The sequence below is a fragment of the Vulpes vulpes genome, chromosome 15, assembly GCF_048418805.1.
Source record: "Vulpes vulpes isolate BD-2025 chromosome 15, VulVul3, whole genome shotgun sequence".
Taxonomy (NCBI): domain Eukaryota; kingdom Metazoa; phylum Chordata; class Mammalia; order Carnivora; family Canidae; genus Vulpes; species Vulpes vulpes.
In genome coordinates this window covers 85,356,991-85,372,476 of record NC_132794.1, presented here as the reverse complement: position 1 = coordinate 85,372,476, position 15,486 = coordinate 85,356,991, and the positions used below count along the sequence as shown (strand labels likewise).

Here is a 15,486-nt window from a genome sequence, read left to right as displayed (position 1 = left end):
GAGGGGGAGAGAGAGAGAGAGAAAAAAAAAACACAAGCAGGGGGAGGGGTAGTGGGAGAGGGAGAAGCAGGCTTGCCGCTGAGCAGGGAGCCCAACATGGGGCTCGATCCCACAATCCTGAGATCATGACCTGAGTTGAAGGCAGATGCTTAACCAACTGAGCCACCCAGGTGCTCCAATGATAGTTTTTTTTTAAGCTTTCATTATTTTATTATTAATATTGCATTGGGAACAGAGGATGATATTTGAAAAATATCTGCTCACCTCGAGCTCTACTCCCTCTTTCTGGTGCCTACATCTAACTACCTAGATGGGTGGGTCACATGTCTTCACAAGCAATAAATTAACACCAAGGCCATGAAGTTGTTAGGGGGTTCCCAGTTGAACTGAAAAGCTAGGACCAGAGCATTTAGTACAAAAGGAGCAAAGAAGTGGGCAACAACGTTAGTGCGGAGCTCAGAGTCCTGAGGGAAACTGAGGTGGCAACAGAGAAGTAAAGAAATGAGCAGATTAGAGAATGCAAATCTAGCTACAGTGGAAGGTCAAATTTCAGGTTGCCCAATGCCCAGCCAAGAAGCCGGAAATGGGAGTCCAAGAGCAAAAGGACTGGGCAGGCCCATGTGTCAATGAGCCTGAGGCTGATGGGCTGCTGAAGTAGTTTCCTGCCCTGGTTCCTCACTTTTCCAGCACAGTGAAGGGGGAATCAGGAAGCTTGGGTCTTAATTCCCATGAATTGGTTGTAGATCCTTTGTATGGCCTTAAGACATTTATCAAATGAGGGGGCTAAACAAGATGATTTTTTTAGGTCGTTTCTAGCTTGAAATATGTATGAGTCTATGCTTGTAGCATTGTGGGCTTCATTCACGAAAGACTAAGCATGGGCTCTGCATGGGGAGCAGGTAGTGGTGTGAAGGCAGGTCTGCAGAGAGCTGAATGGCAGGAGTAACCCTCCTGAGAAAATCTCCCTTTGTCTCAAACCAGACTGCTCATCTGGTCATGTGCCAGGGATCTCTAGCTCTAATGACACTTCTACATACTTCCTCTAGTCACTTGTGACATCTCAATCACCATCAGAATTGTCATTGACCCATGAGTGGTCTGCATGGTGTCTTCTAGCCCAAAGCAGATTCTCTTGGCTATGGAGGGGAGATGATTTAGGGGAATCTCCCATACACTCTCCTCTCAGTGAGGACTACTCTGGATGAAGAAGAAAAGAGTGGGCAGCCCATACTTGTTTGCTTGTTTGGCACTTGGAGATGGCATTGATCAGATATAGAAGGGAGAATCTGGTTTCTAAGTTTGTAACTGGCACTTACTATGTACATGGTACATAAAGTAGGTGAATCTGTTTCATCATCTGTCAAGATAGGAATTATGATAGCAACAAGACTTCCTGGGAGATTTTAAGAATTACATGAGATAATGTATATGAACATATCCCCAATGCTTCTGCCAAAGACTATCTAAGTAAAGAGCATAGACATAAAACATCAGAGCTGGAATAGCCATTAGATATAGTGAAGAACCTTAGTTTTACTGCTAATAGGGAAATTGAGATCTAGTGAGATTGTCATCTGTCCCAGAGAATTGTTATGGGCATTGTACAGGGAATTAGGCAGCCATGGGTAGTGTGTATAAACACAAAACTGCACAAATGCAGGCAAATATGTGATGTATATATATATGCATATACAGGTAAATAAGAGATCAAGCCATATAGGCCATGGGCTGATAGATGAGCTAGTTAGGGGAACAGTGGGAGGGGTTTGACAACTTGTTTAGAGCTTACTGTGCTGAAATGAGTCAGCCCCTTTAGATATTAATATTCTCCTTTATCTAAAAGACTAGGGCTGGTTGAATGATAATTAATAATAGGCTGATGATTCACCTTAGTTAAATGCACAATTCTAAGGGTATGTGCCATGTGAATAATTTACATTTGCATATTTAAAAATATGCTTTTAAGATAGGAAAGCATTAAAATGGGAAGCATCACACGTGAGCACATTATGTCAGTTTTTTGTTTTGTGGAGTTTTTTTGGCCTCTCATCTTTGAAAAACATTTTCAATGAAATTCAGCTGATCCTTAAGCACACTACCACCTAAATAGGAAAGTAGGAAATAACCCTACTTTAGCTTCACATAAATCTGGTGGGGGGTGAGGGGCAATCCAGAGAGATATATAGTTCAATTCCTCTTTTTACAGGTGAGGAAACTGAGGTCTGCAGAAGTTAAGTGATTTACCCAAGGTCACATACATCTTTTATCAACAGCAGGCCGGGATTAGAATGTAGGTTTTAAATTTGCAGGGATCCCCTTGGGAGTATTCTTGGCATGCATACTAGCAAATATCGGAGCATGGATCTATCTCTTTGCTTTTATAGTCTATTAACTCTTACACCAGGACAGTCAAACTTTCTAGGAGTTGGCATAACTAGTCTAGGAATTGGTATAACTAGTCAACAGCCCACCCTTCTGATGTTGTTTATAAATTCAGTCTGTATCGCTCTGGTCCTGAAGCACCAAGGAGAAGGGACTTAAATTTTATGGAATGCCTACACTGTGCCCAGTCTCATCTTCAGCAGTTTGCCATCTATGAACTCATTTTAATCTTAAAATAAACACTGTAATTTAGGTTTTATATCCTCTTAAAATATGAAGAAAATCAAGGTGAGAGAGGCAAAGTAATTTGAAACTTGAAATTGGCAAAGCTAGGATTCTGTGCTTTGACTAGTAATGGTCATGGGCTTTCAAAAAAGAAGGCCATGCTGCTTCTTTTTTGTCCCATCAGATTTGCCCAGTGTTTGCCGCAAATCTAGAACAGCCTTGCCCGATAGTTCCCAGAGTATATTCCCTGGAATTAAGGCTTTCATAGGGTTGAGAGGTTTTACATGAACAAAAAACAGATAAATCTGGGGAAAGTACATAAGTAAAGATAAGTAAGGTTTTAAATTACATTAATCTTTTTATCCTTAAATAAATTGAGACTCTTCAAAAGGGTATGAAATACGCAGTTTCCCAATCTTATTGATCATGGGCTTTTTCATTGAGCTTTATGTAAACTGAATATACCATGGAACAGACCCAGGTAAATGCTGGATTAGGCATTTGGGAAATGGCTGTGAGGGAACATGCTCCAAACAAAAATAGTGAAAGTGTAAATGTAAGCTCAGGGGCATTTTTCCTGTTGAATATGCTGCAAGTGGTAATCTACTTCCTTAGAAAGAAGGAGCATCCACTGGGAGGTCCTCAAAGAAGCTATGTGTGCCAAGCTGCTCGACTAGGTAGACACTGTGAGAGGGAGGCATGCTCCCAGATATCACACTCACACTAACAAAATTGAATTAACTCCTTATATGGAGATAGATATTTTAGTGTTTCCTTTAAGATGGAATTCTTTGTACCTGCCTAAGCACTGCTAGCAAGCTTTTCTAGAAGAGGTGAGGTATAAATAATTAAGCTAATAAATAATATGAGTACCAAAGGCATAGATTCCCAATATCCTATGAGATGTTAAGAAAAGTGAAATGACATAAAATAATTCCAGAGGCTTTTTTAAGCCAAAGTGCTTTGTGAGTAGCCAAGGTAGGGATAAAATGTGCAGTTTCTCAAATTTTTTTGGAGCACAGACCCGTTTCTTTCAGGATAACTGTTCCACAGGACACAAATTTAGAAAACATTGGTCTGAGGCATAACGTTAAAGTATATAAGTTCTTTTTTGCTTGCTATTTTCCTCTCTCTCTCTCTTTTTTTTTTTTCAAGCAAGGAGACCAGAGCTTACACATACAAATTAGAGTTGAATCCTAGGGAAACGAGATGTTCTTGCCAGTAATGCTACCACTCTTTCAAAGGGCTTTTGAAACTCCTTCTCATTAATTGTCTCCAGGAATCAGGACACATTCCCCTGAATACCCTCATTAATGGCAAAGGCTGTCCCTTTGAGAGGGGGTTGGATTTTGGGAACGGAACTATGCAAAGTCAAGTCCTGTGATTCATGTTCAAGAGGAAGTAGATAGAAGTAGTTAGAAATGAGGATGTGGGGTTAAGCCCCAGATGTGCCACTTAGGAGGAGTGTGTCATTGAGGAGATTACCTAAAACCCTTCTATGACTCTGTGTTTCATCTGAGGGATGGAAGTAATTATACACCCTCATAGGGTTACTGTGATGATGAAGTAAAAAATGAGATCTATAAAGTGCTTAGTATCAGGCAATACAAAAATGACAAAAGCCTCCTAACAAAACTGCCTGGTTTTACTGCATGGCTTGTAAACTGGCAGTGAAGACAGTTCTCAAAGAAGGATCTAGATATGTTTAGCTATGGAAGCATAGTTAGGAGGAATCCATGACCTACCACAGGAATTCTATATTGATTCCAGAGTTATTTGTACATATAAACTCTAGTCTGTTTACTTTTTTTTAAGGACTCATTGCTCTTTAATCACATTTTACATAGGCAAACACCTGCCATCTTGCCATGTAAATGGGCACAATTTCTTTCCAGTCCCTGCCCTTGGAAGGGATAATGAAATACTGTTTTATCATCATCCACCATGAAGAGGTCTTGGTAAATCCCAAGGGTTCTACTTGGAAAATTGAGAATCACATTATTATTTTAATAATGACTTTATGATAGCCAATTCCATATTATGAGGCTCTTTCATCTAATAATCCTATTTACTGGTTTGTTAAAATTGATCTAATAAATTCTATTTCTTTAACAAGACCACTTTCTATATTGTATTAATTTAAAGTAACTCTATCTGTAGAATAGAATAGAATAGAATAGAATAGAATAGAATAGAACCTTTTTAAGCCAGGAAGACACCTTAGTTAATTAAATATATCCATCTCAAAATGTCAACTTATGTTTTGTTTGGTTTTTATCCTTTTTAAGATCTGCTTCCAGATTTTTGCCTTCTCCTAAAAATTAGGAAAATATGGCTCCATATTCATGTACCATATTCTTATCAGCAATAACCAGCTGGAGCTGAGGATGTCATTTTTAGGCAAAGTATGTCTTCTCTGATTTACCTCAGTCACTACCACTGCCTATTGTCTTATATCCCACTGCTTCTTTTATTTACCCTGTTACCCAACCCCTATTGGCATTTGAGTTTGAGAACCATAAATTAACTATCTTTGGTATTTTATACATATACAATCTGAGGCCCAGGGATATTTTGTGACCAACCCAAGTTCAGAAAGCCCATTAGTGGTTGAAATGGATTTGAAACTCATGTCTTCTAGTTCAGACCTCTTTTCATCCTACCACAGAACCACTCATCTGAAGACTGGTCAGTGTTAATAATTTTGAACAAAATCATGTTTTACAAAATGTGGTGCCAGTTGTTTTTTCATGAGGAAGAAGTGAGAGGATTCTGCTTCTTCTCAGTCTTCTACCCCAGAAAGGTAAATGGTTCATGTTTTCTGTGAGAAGTATTTCAAGGAAAGATTTCTTATCAGGTTCTGATGGACACCTATGGGTAGAACCACAACATTTTGAATCTAGGATCATAAGCAAACCCAGCCCATACAATCAGATGCTAATCAGATATTGTGGTCGGTCAAATTAAACTGATTTTCAAAAAACTGTAATAAAAACTAACGTTTATTATTGAGTTACAGGAACTGTGCCAAGCACTTTATATTTATTGCTTCGTTTAATCCTTACTGTAATCCTGTGCAATAGGTACCATGGTTGTTCCCCATTTTTCAGATGCAGATAATGAGGCTTGATTCAACTTGCCTCAAATCATAGAACTACTAAGCAGCAGAGTGGTGATGGAGCCCATGTTTATTTGACCACAAAACCTGTGTCCTTTGCTATTTGCCACATTGCCAGCTTTCCAGGGTTAGCCATTTTCATATCACAGCTGTCAACATAAAGCTCCTGTAATCATTTCGTAGCCTATATCTCAACAGTTGGCAAAAGTCCTATCATCACCAATCAACTGAATATCATTTCAGACAAAATGAGAAAGTCTATCAAGACTACATTATGATAAAAAAAATTTAAAAAGAGACTACCTTATGATCCGTTCAAATGCAGGCAATTATAATTTACCTTTTTAGGGATCACTGGCAGCTTGGAGCTGCCATATCAGGGCAGGGAGGGAGACAGAGATGATAGTCATCTTTGTGTCCCTCACAAAGCCCAATGCTATGCCCGTTGCACAGTAAAGTCCCCAAATGTTTTTACTGAAATGGGAGTCTTTTGCTCCTTTCATTTTGTTACTGCTTGCCACACTACGATGAATACCTACTTTTAGCTAAGCAAATATAAATAAGTCTAAAATGAAATTACCTTTTGGTTAGTGATTTTTTTTTTATCTTAATACTGCTTACCCAACATTTCCCTTTGGATGTCTTGTCAGACTGGATAAAGGGGAATTTCACCCTTCACACACTTGATGCTCGTCAACCTCCAGAGTCAATAGAGAACCTGGGAGGCAAATATGATTTTTTTTTCAAATATGATTTTTTTATATGTCAAAGGCCGAAGGAAGTCCAAGCGGGATAGAAGGGTGTTAGGCAAAGGGTCTAAGTAACACTTTGGATGCTTTGCCTTTTTTTTTTTTTTTTAAGATTTTATTTATTTATTTATGAGAGAGAGAGAGAGAGAGAGAGAGGCAGAGACACAGAGAGAGGGAGAAGCAGGCTCCATGCAGGAAGCCCGACGTGGGACTCCAGGATCAGGTCCTGGGCTGAAGGTGATGCTAAACCGCTAAGCCACCCATGCTGCCCTATGCTTTGCCTTTTTAATTCTGGTACACTAGAAATCTCTGTTGAAGAAGTTTGACATCATAGCACCATGATTTTTTCCTTTTTTTTTTTTAAAGTATAATTTATGTGTACAAGCAATACACATGATACAGAAGAGGGGATTGGGACAGCCCAGAAATGGGTGTGAAGAGGTGAGGGAAAAGGCAGCAAGAGCGTGAAGAGGCACTGAAGAAGAGGGAGGTGTTTGCCATGCAAACTGCCATTTTTCCCTGGCCTCTCCTGGGGAAGAGGATGTGCCCGTGCCTCTCAGTCTGCCCTCTACTATTTTGTTCTGGTCCCAAAGGCAAGGTAGTTGCCTGACTAGACTCTGCCTGACCCATCCAAATTCAGTTTGAAATTCAGGCCTTCAGGAGGGAGGGTCCGAGTCCTCCAGGAACTGGAGCCGTAGACCCGGGGGCTCCCCCCATGATGCCCTGTTGTGTACTGTCTCACACTTTCTAGGTTACCTGGGTCCCTAGGACAGATTGGGGAGCTTCTCTTTGGTTTGAGGGAGTACCACCCAACCACGACTCTCTTTGTTGGGTTAGTCCTTCGTTCCTAGGGAAGGAAGGAAGATGATTCCCAACATAAAATGCCAGTATGCAGGAGGTAGCTGAGTCGGTGAACAATATGTTTATTCTGAGACTGAACAGACTCTTTTCGCATTTTTTTGGTTTAGTTCACTTTCTAGACCTCCACGCAGTTAGTTCATGTGAAATCTGATAGGGTACACCAAACGTTAAAAAGAATGTGATTATCTACTGATAGAAAAGCAAGACTCTTTAATATAAAATTTGTGAAACTATGGATTGAATTCAACAAATATATGCTAGTCTAGGCTTGCAACATCCCAGCTCTTTTCTAGGACCTTGGCTATTGATAACCCTCCATGACGTCCAGAGACATGGGGCAGATAGAAACACAAATAGCTCTAGTGACAGGAAGAATTAGAGATATCTAAAAAGTCTATAGAGTTTGAAAGAACAGAGGTCAGGGAATAAGGTACTTCAGTTTGTTATGGCTAGGGTTTAGGGGGTGTTTGTGTGTACATGGGTGTGTGTGTGTTTGTGCATGGTGTCAATATTATGAGAGATGACCCCGGTCAAATAAGCAAATTCTATTAATACCAACTCAGGCATTCAGACCTTTTCTGTTTCTGGGGAATCACTAAAAATTTCCAAGCACAAGAGTGACATGATGAGATCTGTGTTTTAGGAAGGTAACACTAATGGAGATAGGTATGATGGGCACCCAATACAGAAGTTCCCACAGCAACCCATGAATCACTGATTGCAGCTTCAATTAGGGCCATGGCCTTGGGGTGAAGACGAGGTGGCAGGTTCTCATCCTGTTTGAGAGAGGAGTTGTCTGGTTGCAAGTGGACAGTGAAGGAGATGTGGCTGTAACTCTTATTTCTTGCTTAAATAATTGAGAAGATGAAATACACTTTCAGAGAAAACATTGGTTGTATAGGGTTAATTTGCAGTCACAACAATTAAGTAATTAAAAAGTTTAAAAATCAGAGCTAGGGGTCATTAGGCAAATTTTAGACAAAACAATCTAGTTGTTGACTGAAATCTTTACTCCTTGTTCTATTGTAGGGGGCATTAGCTGGCCACAAACCAAAACATGCTCACCCATAATTAGCTAATAATTCCTCTAGCAGCCCTCTTAGCTTTTAGGTCTGGCTTGAGTAGTCATTAAAGAGTGCTACATTTTTCTTATGTTTGTAATATGAGGAGGAATTTGAGAAAGGGGTTGATCACTGGAAAGGTGAGATAGGCCATGGATATTTTTTTCCTGGACAAATAATATTTTGAGGGACTACATGATAAAACCTTCATAAAGATGAACTCATTATTTATCTTGTTCATGGTATTTGCTTTTTCCTTTTTTAATTTTTTACTTCTTATGAACTATGTACTTGTGTCTTGATTGTGGATTATTAAATAGTGATTTTTTTCCCCCAGAAGGATCAATTCTATTGCTTCAAACAAAATCAAATATTACTGGATTAAAGAGAATTTTCTTCTGACAACACTGAGTTCTTATATACATGGAATTTTTTTTTTGAGCACTATACAAAAATCAACCCTGTAATTTATTCCCTGCAAATAGAAGTCTTGCAAGAGTCAGAGGGATTTCGTTTATTAAAAATTTTATGAACAAATGGCAATGTGGCCACGTTTTATACTATTCAGTTAGAATTTTACTTCTGCAAAGAGCTTTTATTATTGGGGATTTCAGTCTGTAGTTGAGAAGAACAGGGTTTTAATGTGTGAAAACACATTTCTGTAAATTGCATTCATTACAAGCATAGTTCCCCACTGCTAAAAGCAAACCCAAATGAATAATCATTCTCATTGGTTATGTTTCACACCTGGCTCTATGGAAAACATGAATGAAATTGCATTTGCTCGGGCAAAGTTTTGTTATTGTGGCTGCTTAAAACCAGAAATAAGATATTTTTTAAACATTTTGTACAGCTAGGGACACCTGGGTGGCTCAGCGGTTGAGCGTCTGCCTTCAGCTCAGGGCGGGATTCTGGAGTTCCAAGATCAAGTCCCACATTGGGCTCCCTGCAGGGAGCCTACTCCTCCCTCTGCCTGTGTCTCTGCCTTCTCTCTGTGTGTCTCTCATGAATAAATAAATAAAATCTTTAAAAAAGTTTTTTGTACAACTGATTTGATGAATTTTTACTAGATAATTCTTTTTCTTCCTCTCCTCTCTACAGAGTGTGGGCTTTTGTTCTTTTTGCTCTCTGACACACGTCAGCCACGGCCTACCAGGATCTTTTCTCCCAAAACACTGAATGTAACTTAAGGAGGCACTGCGTCTGTTTTCCTCAGTACCCCAGGCTGACATTTCAAAAAGTACTTCTCATCATGCTTCTGCAGAAGGTCTGAAAAAGCATTTGGGGCCATAACAAAATCATCAGATTGTCAGCATGGATGGTGGTAATGGGTCATTTCTTTTCCCTTTCCAACAACAGAGCAAGAAACCAACTGCCTTTGCACATCAAACAAGCAGGATCAAGTCTGAAGTTTATCTCTTCACAGGATTTGACAGGTCAGTTTGGTAATCCATGGTCACAAATGCTATTAGAATTCATTGCAAACCACAAGAAATGGCTGGTGTGATCCAGGCCTCATCTCACGGCAAAAGTCAGGCAAAGGCAAATTCAGACCCCTTCATCTTCATGTGCCAGGGGGTGGGGGTTGGCAGCCCATGTGGGGTTTTCAGGGCACTGGATGGCCCTGCCCCACAGAAGAACTCTTTTCATCTGTGAACCATCTATTCCCATCAATGTTATGATTATGGCACAATTCATGTTTGGAGTCTTATGATTTATTTCCTTCTCAATGAAAATGAGCTTATTAGACCCTCTCCTCAGGAGAAGGAGGAAGCAAAGACCATTGGGCAGGAAGAATGGGAAACAAAATCATTAGGAAACAAGGTGCTGAGATCGGAGACAAACTTTGACACCTGACACTTTTGCATAAGATCTGCTCCGGCACAAATCTGCATGTTGAGGTTAGCCAATGTGAGTTAAGCAAGGACAAACAGGGCAAGAATTACTCGCCCTTTTGTTATTTCTGAAACCTGAACTGCTTTTAGAAATAAAGGCTGGAATGTTCCATAGGAACTCAGAGCATGGGACACAGGGGCATGGCACACACTCCGTGTGGGCTATTTAAAACCAGTTCCTTGGCTTCCCTCTGTGATTCTAAATACGTGTAATCACATTACCCCGCAGCAGCCGGTAACTATTCCTATACCACTGTCCAGCATCTGCGCTTGTGAGGCTGGTCCATCACTGTAAAAAAAAAAACAACAAACAAACCAAGTAGACGTGTTCTAACTGACTGGGTGTTGCTCAAGCCAGGTTTTCTGTCACAGCTAACGTCTACTTACTGTTGGAATATTAGTATGTATTGACTGATGCCTCTCCTTGAATTTTAAGGACTCATCTATTTAACTATCCTGGGGAGAAAGAAGTGCCTTAGCTCCTGAAAAGGTTGCCTTTTAAATGAGCCATTTGTTTATTTAATAAGTGGACAACATAAGCACAGTTATCACTTTTCCAGATACAACCAATTTTTATGCTGCGGAAGGATCGCAGCATTGGAGACTTTGCCTCTTTATGTGCTAAAGACTCTTTTTTGGATTTGTTTGATGTGCTAACAATTCCCCTAATCATACCACTAGCCCTCAATAAGATCAATCCCTTAAGAATATTCTACTCAACTGTATATCACCCCCAGACATTAGCTAGTAGAAGGACATTAGCCAACATTATTACATAATGTCTGGACACCTGGTCAGGTTTGTGATTTCAATGAAATAGGCCAGTTTTGGAATTTCATACAGATAAAACAACAGATTAATAGACTTAATAGAATTTGTTTTTAGCTTTTCAGCTTTACGTACAAATTAAAAACCTATCTTTCATAAAATGTGTAACCATTTGTCATATCTGACACCAAGCATTTTATCTACTTAAATCTTATTTATCTCTGAAAACAACCCTTCAATGTACTATCACCTCCATTTTACAGATGAGGAGACTGAGGCTCAGAGAGACTTAGTCATTTGCACAAGTTTCCATGTCTAGTTTCTAGTGAGTGGTGAGGATAGATTTACACAGGTCTCTCCAATTTCAAACCGTGCTGTTTGTCTCTGTATATATAACCTCGAACAGCCAAAATGGCCAATTAGGGCAAAAAAACAAAAACAAAAACAAAACAAACTACAACCAACCAAAAAACCCCAAACAAAAAATAAGCAAGTAAAAAACTTGGGTCCTGAATCATGCAGTTCAGATAATGAAAGCTCAGTTGATCAACAATTGGCTAATTTCCTCCTGGAACCACGTCACTACAACTCTAATCTGTCGCCTGACACCTGAGTCCTGGAGGGGGGAACTTCTTGACCCTCACGTGGTCCAGCTCTAAGAACTAGCACTCCAATGGCCAAACATTACACATCAGAACAAATTATACATGTGATATTGTGCCTGTGGAGAAATCTGATTTCTTAGTTAAATATTGTTTTTTGACTATTTTGAGACATAGCTGGAATATGTGGTTCCCTCGTGGCTAACTCAAAACACACAGCAAAGACTAATCCTTTGCACTATCCTATATTAATATTTTCTTTCCCTCCTTGTAAGGGGACTAGTTATAAATTATGGGAGATCAGAAAACAGCCTCACGAGAGTTAATATATTAAGGAGTTACCTAGAAAGAACCCGGATTTGTTTTTCCCCACATGGTAAATCATACAGAGTAGCAGCCTGCCCCAGATCCCCGGGAGACAACATCTTGAGCGCATATGTTATGCAGGGTTCTGTATCGACTAATTCAAAAACTCCAGGGCAAAATAAGCAAAGTTCCCAAGTCAAAAATGAAAGTAAAATAGTGGCATGGAATGGGGATCATTGTTGCAAACATTCCAACAACTTCATAAATAGCCATTAAAGTAGACAGCATTACAGGTTAGCAAATTTACCATTGCAAGAATCAACCTGCACTGCCCATGTCAAGTCGCAAACAAACCCAGCTACCTCTGACTTTACTAATCATCTTTTTCTTTCCAGAAATACAATCACATTTGACAAAATTAATATTGAGGTCGTTTTACTAGAGGGCTTATCCAAATATATGCTATATTAAAAATAGTCATGATATAAATATTTCTCACAAGAGCTGCAGCGATGGTGTGAATAAAAAACTCCCTTCTGAGATTTCAGTAAAACCAGATCTCACAAAGGATCTGAAAGAAAACAAACAAAAAACAAACAGACGTACACAAAGAGACACACACACAGAACAAACCTTATGTTAATCTGGTTCAGCAAAACAGTCACTATTTCGACACTATTTTATGAAGTACGATACTGTTCCTTCCCAGATGAAGTAGGAGAGATGAATCTGCTACAGGTTTCTCATAATAATGGTCAGGGGTGGGGGGCATCTAAGCATGTTCCATAGCAGCTAATCAAAATCAAAATTTCCAAATGCAGCAAAATGTTAGCACTGTCAAATGGCCAAGCACGCAAGAGGAATCTCTCTCTCCATGCCCTCCTACTGATACATACAAAGCCCCAAATACATCAGCTGGAATTTTTAAATCGTAAATTAGATATCAAAATGCTTACGGGCCTTACAATGAGATAACATCAGGAGGAACGGTGCGTGGAATGGATCTGGCATTCTCACATAAAGCATTATCTTTGGTACAAGTACACACGGCAGGGCATTTTGGCTTCGCTGGTTTCTTCCCCTCAGTCAGCAAAAGCGCAGATAAGAGACATAGGAAATAAGCAATTCTTTTCAGGGGGATGCAGGCATTTCCCATCCTTTGGCTTCTCTCTGATTCCATGCAGTCGAAAAAATATCCCCGAACATGAACAGGGCTTCTGGAATTCAGCTGGTGATTGTCTTGCTCTGAGACCAGGTCACACAGGAGTCCACCCTTTTCCTCTGCCTCTGTATCTCTGCTTTTCAAAACGGGGACCTGCAGCTGATTCGTGAGCTGCTCTTGGCTCCAGCAACGCACTGCTCGGGAAGAGACCTGTGAGGTGCTGGCGATGGGAGGGACCCAAGTGCTGGAGGAGAGAGCCGACTTGCATCACCACGAGAACGCCGCGCAGACCAGCCTTCGAAGGCAAAGTGAAGTGATGTAACAGCAAATAAACAGCCCTTTGCCTTGCACCGGGAGGCCCTTTAATTGTTACCCAAAATAGGAGCGCTTTATGTCCTATTAGTGAGTGGGTGGGCGGGCGGGTGGGAGCAGGCATCTTGTGTCAGGTCTCGGCAGTCTCAGGAACCTCTGGGAATTTGCTGTGCATGTAGCAAAGGACCGAGTCAGAAAAACTCGCTTCTGAGCCAGCCCCGGCTGGAAAAATGAAGTTAAATGAAACTCTCCCTCTGCAGCATTTTTGGCTAAAACCTTGGTATTTCGTGCTGAATCCACCTGACCGGTGCCATCGTTGAAAGACAAATAGGAGCACATGGAGAAGGTGACTTGCAGGGAATGAATGTGAGTAAATACTTTTCTGACACTGACCAACTCTTAGGAATTATTGCTTTTCATCCCCCCTCCCCCCATGTGTAAGCCATCTCCTCCTTCCGTGATGAGGGAGGAAATGGGAATGTAGACTGCCTCTGTGCATAATCCACCCTCTTCATTTCTCACACTCCCTTCCCTAGCCCTAGGACCAGAAGCCTGAAGGAGCTCCCTGCCAGCAGGAGGCAGCCAACTTTGGCTCTTTGGGGCCCTGTACAGGGCCTGGTTTAGCCCTGGAGGCTCAGACAGGGTGGGGAAAGCCCTGGACTAAAGAGCCGGGGCCCTGGCTTTGAGGTCCCAGTTCTGCCACAAACTAGCCACTGTTATCCTTGCATCTGTTACCCTGTCTGTGAAATGGGAATGGTAGCATAGATGTTCCATAATATTATGAATATTACATCAAAATGGTAGGCTATGTCACTGCCATATTTGATGGGAAACAGAATGTACCTTTGGGATAGAAATTTATTCGAAGAAGAATAAAACAGACCTTGACACTGGGGCACAGTGGTGGAGTCCAAGAGGGTGGGAAGACCTGTAGCTCGGAGGACAAGGAGGAGAATAGACCCTTGGTCCTCTTACCATCTCTCAAGCTGGCACAGCCGGCCAGGGGATGTCAGTCCTTTCTCTCGTTCGGCTTCTTAGACTGAAAGCAGTAAAGGACTGTTCCAGCATATGTGTGATTATGACCTAAACTCCTCCTCCACAGGAGCTTGATGCATTGGCAGTCCACCCCTGCCCTCCCAACACACACCCCACGCTCCCTGCAATCCCTTGTTTCATCTCAATAAGCTCTGGAGGTGGGGGGGGGGGTGGCAGGCATGTTCATTCTTGTATCTGATTACTGTCCGTTGACCCAGCCGACTGTAAGCTTCTGGAGGACAGAGACCTGAAGTGAATCCAATGCCTGGATGGTGTGGTGCACACAGTGGGCAAACAGTGTGCCTTGTAGAGCAACAATGGAGCCTATAGGCTATTCGTGACCAGAACTTGCTCATCCAAAGAAACTTCACATCACATCTCCCAGTTAGAATACAGGAATTTGATTTCATCAAGGGGGTCAGAGGACAGTTCTCTGAAGTGATGATTGAGCTGAGTTCTCAGGTAAAGGGAAATGAAAGAGAGAGCAGGAACCTTCCAGGTGGGGCAAATAGACACACAAGGGCCTGGCCTCGACCCTGAGGACAGTGGACACCTCTGCAGTGTTTTAGGCAATGAGTGATATAATCTGTTGTATTTTGACAAAAAAGGAAAAAAACCTCAATCTAAGAGAAGTAATGATTTTAGAATAAGTTCTACTAATGTTTCACTGCCAGAGTCTTTGTGGAGGGAGGGAGGATTGATAGTGTTTTTATTTTTTTATTTTTAATTTTTATTTATTTATGATAGTCACAGAGAGAGAGGGGGGTAGAGACATACGCAGAGGGAGAAGCAGGCTCCATGCACCGGGAGCCTGACGTGGGATTCGATCCCGGGTCTCCAGGATCGTGCCCTGGGCCAAAGGCAGGCGCCAAACTGCTGCGCCACCCAGGGATCCCCTGATGGTGATTTTAGAAACCGTGACCCACAGGCAAGCCCCACTTGAAATGGTAAAAGTGTCACTTAAAAGTGGGCTGCAAGCCAGATTTCTGTAAATTGAATCCTGTTTCAAG

General features: G+C 41.2%; 1 protein-coding gene across 3 annotated transcripts in view; it reads right to left on the bottom strand.

Annotated features, from left to right (window-relative positions):
• The window catches only part of LGI1 (leucine rich glioma inactivated 1), a 40,252-nt gene extending 26,295 nt beyond the window's left edge, over positions 1–13,957 (bottom strand). The window contains exons 1-2 of one of the 3 annotated variants that reach the window (XM_025990853.2): positions 12,933–13,957; positions 12,467–12,538 (exon numbers count right to left, since the gene is read on the bottom strand). In XM_025990853.2, the coding sequence (XP_025846638.1) occupies positions 12,467–12,538; positions 12,933–13,147 (287 nt within the window). In that variant the 5' untranslated portion in view covers positions 13,148–13,957. The remainder of the gene's footprint in view (positions 1–12,466; positions 12,539–12,932) is intronic. The other 2 variants (XM_025990869.2, XM_025990862.2) reach the window with 2 other exon arrangements.
• Positions 13,958–15,486: the final 1,529 nt, after the last annotated feature.